The 6,985-nt window shown below is 28.0% G+C and overlaps 2 protein-coding genes across 2 annotated transcripts; one reads left to right on the forward strand and one right to left on the reverse strand.

The window, feature by feature from the left end:
- Positions 1–2,500: 2,500 nt before the first annotated feature.
- LOC108692544 (replication factor C subunit 3) lies at positions 2,501–4,581 on the forward strand. The gene is made up of 5 exons (XM_018200851.1): positions 2,501–2,751; positions 3,188–3,325; positions 3,527–3,689; positions 3,790–4,108; positions 4,224–4,581. The coding sequence occupies exons 1-5, from the start codon at positions 2,665–2,667 to the stop codon at positions 4,579–4,581; spliced, it is 1,065 nt and encodes a 354-aa protein (XP_018056340.1). The 5' UTR covers positions 2,501–2,664.
- A 415-nt stretch (positions 4,582–4,996) lies between these two features.
- On the reverse strand, positions 4,997–6,350 carry LOC108692419 (succinate dehydrogenase cytochrome b560 subunit, mitochondrial-like). The gene is made up of 5 exons (XM_018200651.1): positions 6,269–6,350; positions 6,136–6,192; positions 5,580–5,776; positions 5,358–5,500; positions 4,997–5,173 (listed from the first exon to the last, which is right to left on the reverse strand). Exons 1-5 carry the CDS (start codon positions 6,286–6,288, stop codon positions 5,072–5,074), a joined length of 519 nt encoding a protein of 172 aa, XP_018056140.1. The 5' UTR covers positions 6,289–6,350; the 3' UTR covers positions 4,997–5,071.
- Between the last annotated feature and the right edge of the window lie 635 nt (positions 6,351–6,985).

Genomic DNA, 6,985 nt, shown 5'->3' on the forward strand with positions numbered 1-6,985 from the left:
CGAAAAAAAAGAACAAATGTTCCTATGAACTTTAGATCTCAAATGCTTTGTTATTAAAATAATAGACACAAATAGATTTAAAATAATGACATGAATATCAGATTATTCAAGCAAATGTATAAAATGATGAAGGATTTTAAGTATATATTTCTTATAAATAAAAAAAATATCCATCTGAAATTTTTAACTAAAAAAATCATTATTTGATACTATCTTTGTATCTTTGTATTATGTATTACTACTGTAATACTACTGTAATAAATTATATTGATCCATTCTTCCAATAACGAAACATTTGCGACCTAATAGAAACATTTATTCTTTTTTTATCTATATTTTTCGGAAAAAAAACGGCGGAAGCAAAATTGTACACCTAATACATTGCTTTATCTTCTCGTCTAATCTGTGTACACGTGAAAACGTAATACTGACTGCTTCCTTTCCAGAGTAATTTTATGATTTTCACATCGATCATGAATATCACGGCGGATATCAGCACAGCCCCTAGTATCGCTCGTAGAATGTAATAAAAATATGATGTTAAAAAGCTCAGTGTCAGCAATACCATAGTATCTGCAAAGTGCAATGTCACATATTATTTTTTTCATTACATCTTTGTTTTGTTCTATATTTATGCCACACGTGTATCTCATATCATTATACAATGCCTCGCTGTCATGTTGCATATTCCACACTATCGCGCCAAGATTAGAATCGTAAATTTCTCTAATTATGCACAAAATATTAAGTGAGTAATAATAAATTATGATAAAATATAGTAATTTTCAATAAGAAATAATAATTAAAGCTCAACTAGGTGAATTAAAATAAAAATAATAAAACGCTACAAGTATGATCAATTCTTGAGTCTCTCAGCCAGGAATCTTTGAAATATCGGGACACAACCAAAAAATTCGAGACTTTTTTAATGCTGTAAGTGCTTTTCAGTGTTGCAAAAACATTTTTCATGCAAATGTGGCCCATTTTAAATGTAATAAGTCGAATATCTCAGAAAATGTGGAAAATATGGAAAAATATTTCAGATAAAAAATTGTATATAAAATTGTCTTAAAGAATGTAAATATTGGTAAAATTAATTTAAAAAAAGAATCAATTTTTTAAGGTTATATAAACGGTATCGCCATTTTTTTAAAATGAAATTATATAATTCAATGTGATTTCTCTAATTACTCCGCATATAAAAGTATTAAGGTAAAGTTGTCGATAAATCGCAACAGTTATTTTATACTGACACATTTTGATATAAAACGTCAAATATCTCATAATTTTATTAATTTTTTTAATCATGTCTTACTAAATTTAATAATCGTGTCTTACTTTTATGAAGGGAATTTGAGACAAATCAATTGGTGTAAAGAAAATACATGGTTGCTTAAAAAAAAATAGACAAATGGATATTTTTTGAAATAAAAAACTATCTCCGTGTTATTTACATTTTATATTCATTGTTTCAAGCAGAACAACAAGTCACGATAACGTTAAAATGACATTAAAATGAATGACATTAAAATGACATGGAAATGATTGAAAAATGACTTTTAATGATCATTTTAAAATTATTTTGACATTATGATAGCATAACTTATTCTGTTTGGGATTATATAATAAATTGAGACAAATGACGTCCTGCCAAGAATTATTTCCGTTGCTGAGCGCCCAGCGCGAAGGTTGATGATCGCGGCTCTTTGATGTACTTTGTACTTCGTACTTGGTTTCAACATCATGGCTATTTTGAGAATATGATTGTTTTTTACTAGAACCATCAGGCTTTCTCGGACGCCAACAATCTCTAGCGGAGGCATAATAGCGGAAAATTTAATTAAAATTAAAATTTGTCCAGATTTTGGTGACGCACTCTGTATATACTTGGAATCTTTATTTAATACATACTTCATAATAAAAGAGATGTTTATTTATTTGTAAATTAACTATCGTTTTAATTAAATCGTTCTTGTTATTATAAGTATTTTGTTCATCTTTAAATTTTATTAACTTTATTTTATTAATTGTAATTTAGATAAATATTTTTCGGAAACTATCAATCTACACACATACACACACACACACGCGCGCGCGCACAACGATCTTAGCGCGCTAACGTGCTATAATTTATGTTACGCATACTATAGAATTTTAGAAATAAAAGCACGCTTTTATCGATAAAAGCGTTCTGAATACAGACTAAAATCTTTAGTACAGCTGCTTTTTATTGATAATCGATCAGCTGCGGACCTGAGATTCCCGATTTTGATTGGTGACCGCTTAGCCAATCAGCAAGCGAATCCTATTTGCACATCTCTTATAACATAGAACTCTGGTCAAAGTCTCGCTTTAAAGCATTTGATGGACCAATTAGAAGAAAGAATTTTACAAACTGACCAATTAAAAAACGCTTCAAAGTATTTGCAGCATTGTGTTAACCATACCCTCTAATATGCAGAAGCCAGCAGATTTCTTTCTGATACCATAATATGTATAGAACTCACTGTTGTCAGCGGCTGTTGAAGTCACTATTTACTAACTGTAGCAATTACAAAAAATTTTTTTAACGGTCGATACGGTTTACGTTTCGCGAATTTATTTTCTAATATAGATTTTGTAACGTTCAACATTTGTGGTAGGGCTGCTTAATCTACGATAAAAATGAGTTTGTGGGTTGATAAATATCGTCCAACGACACTTGCGAAATTAGATTATCATCTCGAACAAGCGGAGAATTTGAAAAATATGGTAAAATATTATAATATTGAAGCAATAAAAATTATCTAAAAAATGAGAGGTTAATCGGCTTTAAAAGCGCGCCTTTTGAAGACAATAACACATGTTGAATTTTGATTTAAAACAGAATAATGTAATGATAATGAACATTGATTTTTTGAAAATATGTATTATAAATTATTATAAATAAAACTGGAAAAAATTAAAATAGCTTTATGAATTTAGCTTAATAAAAAAAGTTGTAATAGTACAGATAATGGGCATTGAAATTGTATTTGTAAAATTTTTTTACAATATACATTAATTTTTATATTATAAAAATTATATTCTTTATAATATAAATCAAAATTTTTTTGAAAATCTTGTGAAATGCAGTATATAATTATATTAAGTTTAGCTGACATAAGACTTGAATTATTTTTATTTTATTTCTATTTTGAAAAAATAGGTAAATAAACGAGACTTTCCACATTTATTAGTACATGGACCTCCTGGTGCAGGAAAGAAAACTCGAATATTATGTATTTTAAAGGAACTTTATGGCGTTGCAGCTGAAAGATTGAAAATAGAAAACCTGCAGTTTGAGGTAATTCATTTTTATTTTGTTTTAATACATTAAAAGCTTTTGTACTATCATTTAAAGCTTTTATACTGTCGTTATATTACAATAGTTAATTTTAGCATATTTGTGATCATTTGCATTTCACAGAGTACAAAGAAAAATATAAGTTAATAATTAAAATATACTCTCTTTGATACTTTTTGCTATTATATATAATTCTTTCAGACTCCGTCTAAAAAAAAAATAGAAATATTGACAATAAGTAGTAATTATCACACAGAAATAAATCCGAGTGATGCAGGAATATATGATAGAGTTGTTGTCATGGAATTAATAAAAGCAACTGCTCAAACGCATCATATAGATATAGGCCAGAGAGAGTTTAAAGGTATTTAAGAAAATTAGAACATTTTTCATTCTAATATAGATATCTTACATAATAAAAGTATAAATTATTAAAGATTAAAATTCGATTGTGATATAAATAGTGGTACTATTGTCAAATGTGGATCAACTTACAAGAGATGCACAGCACGCACTTCGCAGAACAATGGAGAAATACATTAGTACGTGCAGATTGATACTTTGTGCGAATTCAACGTCGCGAGTTTTGCCTGCGATTCAATCACGATGCGTGCGAATTAGAGTCCCTGCACCAACTGTCCCCGAAATAAAAAATATTTTACACTCAATTTGTAAACGTGAAGGACTTACTCTACCTGATGAGTTAGCCAATCGGATGGTTGAAGCTAGCAATAGAAATCTTCGACGAGCAATATTAATGCTCGAGGCTTGCAAAGTCGAACAGTAAGTACTGATGTATATAAACATGTATGTGAAAGTGCATATGAAAAGCATGCTGAATTTGAAATTTTATTACTTCTTTCGTTTAAAAATTCTTTTTTTTTTGTTTTTTTTTCAGATATCCATTTACTGTTGATCAAAAGGTAACAGAACCAGATTGGCAAGTATACATACGAAATACAGCTAGTATGATGGTCTCTGAACAATCTCCCAAAGTACTTCTAGAGATACGCAACAGATTTTACGATCTGTTAACGCGCTCCATACCATGCGATCTGATTTTTAGAGGGTTATTGAAAGAATGCATAAAAAATTGTGATGATCAGTTAAAAAAAGAAATTATTGAAGTCGCATCGGAGTATCAACATAAAATGATACGTGGTTCGAAACCTATATTTCACTTGGAAGCTTTTGCTGCGCGATTTATGACGATTTACAAAAAATACATTGAATTATCCTTGGATAGTTTTATATAAAACTGTTCATATCTGTACTTCTAAAATCTATTTGTAAAATACAAATAAATTTTAGAAGTAAATTTTTATATCTTTGATAAAACCATCGTTATGGTAGAGTAAGATTTTTATTTAAATAATGTAAATGTTTAAACAAGGAATAAAAGTCAGATTTCGTATAATCACTTCTATAATTTCAACTTCTATATTTTCTATGTACAAATTTAAATAATGCTTTTTGTAATTTGTAATGTATAAAAATTGTTTTTAATTTTTTATTTTAGCATCATTTTTCTTTGTGTCTAAGACTAAAATATTATCTTTTTACAAAAATAAACGTTGTAATCTTTACTAAATACGAATTCAATTCTAAATTAAGTGGAAAAACAAATACATATTAGTTTTAATAAATTATTTTATTCTATAATTGAAACATTAATACAGCCATAATAATATAATCTGATAATACAATTAATTTTAAAGAAGAATTGTTTTCTGTTAAACGCAACACTTACATCGCAAGTGCAAGTGCGGAGACTACTGCCAGTGCAGATACTATATATCCAGTACTATATACTTCTTTAATCGTTAGAAACATCCCTAAATCCCAAGCCTGCAAATTTATACTAACATTCATTTATTGATATAACATTAAATGTATATATATTAGATTATTGTCAATTCCTTCTGAGCAATAACAGAATGCAAGATATAATAATTGTCAATTGCATTGTTAATACTCCTGTTTGTTTTAAATAAAATTAAGTTAATAATACAACTACATAATAATTACATACCAAATGACGGATTCCATTGAACAGATGAAAAGTAAAGGGCAAGGTAAGCAAGGTCTTACCGGCGAACAATACAGGTAAAGGTAAACATAAATCATCCATTGTTTCTATGAAGCATGGAATACCACCTGGTATAAGCAATGTGCCTGAAATAGAAACATCAATTTGGACATGTTTATATTATATACATTAGACAAACTATATAAATTAGATCACATGTTTTACCTAAGCCAAGAAACATTGCATAACTGGCGAGAATAATGCCAGTGGTGCGATGTGTTACTGAGAGCAACGCTGTTAATTGAACTTGATAGATGCTTAAGTGTGGTGATAATGGTCTCTTCAAACGCATGTTCTTTTCATCGTGAGATTCATATGTTGCACTTGAAAGTAATGGTTTCGAAACCGTAGAGCTGAGAGGGCTAAAACATGTTTTATTATATCTTTATTATAAGATGCAATTAATAAAAAATAAAATACAAGATACATCCAAGTGACAGACAATAAGTATTCTTATTAAAGCTGTGATTTATGTACAATAATTATTTTCAGAAAATTAGAAAAATTAATGTTTTTTTGTACTCCCAAATAGACAAATTTTGGCAGAATGTATAGTGACGAAATTTAAATATTGAAAATGATTGCATAAATAGCATTCCATGCTGTAAGAATTGTAACAATATGCTACTTATTTTATCAATAATAAAACGCAGCATGCTTAGCATGTCTATCTAGGTGACAGTTATGTAAATAAAAGGTTATATATTATGTAAGGACTTACCAACATGTATATATGCTTCGAAAATGTCGAAAATCGACATTACGCCGACAAAGAAGTCTAAAAAGAATGAAACATCATTTACATTTTAGTTTAACAAACAACATTTCAATAAAAAACAAATTTTATGACATACCTCGTATAGATCAGCGCCATTTTGTTGACATTTGTAAATACTAGACTCTATACTTTCGGCAGTTGATAAATGAGCGCGGATGATTTTTATTATATATATATATTGCAATTTTTAAAGCAATAAGTAAATAATAAGTCTGTTCGACTTGCTTACACTTTTTACATTCAGTATCTTCGCTTTCTCTCTTTTTAGCGCCAAATATATATCATTTTAAATGTAAAAAGTGTAAAAAAAGTCTAAGTCGAACAGACCAATTGTATTCAAATAATTTTAGCTGATACAAATACTTGAATAGCGGAAAATGTTTAGGTTCAAGCAACTTGAACAATTCCAAAGACTGTTAAAGTATGATCTTATGAAATGCAAAAAGTATCCTTTTTAATTTTTATATTTATTTATTAGTGAAAATTTATGAATTTTTTTACATAGAAAAGATCGATTGTTTAAATATTTCAAAAGAATACATAATGAATATCTGTAATCAAAATCAGCTGCTTCAGTTTAAGTGAAAGAATCTTCTTTAGGGAAATTGAATTTCAGAATTTTTACTTAATTGTCCAAAATTTTAAAGTTAGCTCTGATTATTTTATATACTGAATTATATACACCTGATATATATAACAATAAATACTTATGAAAGTTAAAAAATAAAATCAAAGATACAAAAGTTAAACAATAAAAAACATTGCTTTTAATATATGGTAATTCTTGTAGTTT

Source organism: Atta colombica, unplaced genomic scaffold, assembly GCF_001594045.1.
Source record: "Atta colombica isolate Treedump-2 unplaced genomic scaffold, Acol1.0 scaffold107, whole genome shotgun sequence".
In the NCBI taxonomy this organism is placed as follows: domain Eukaryota; kingdom Metazoa; phylum Arthropoda; class Insecta; order Hymenoptera; family Formicidae; genus Atta; species Atta colombica.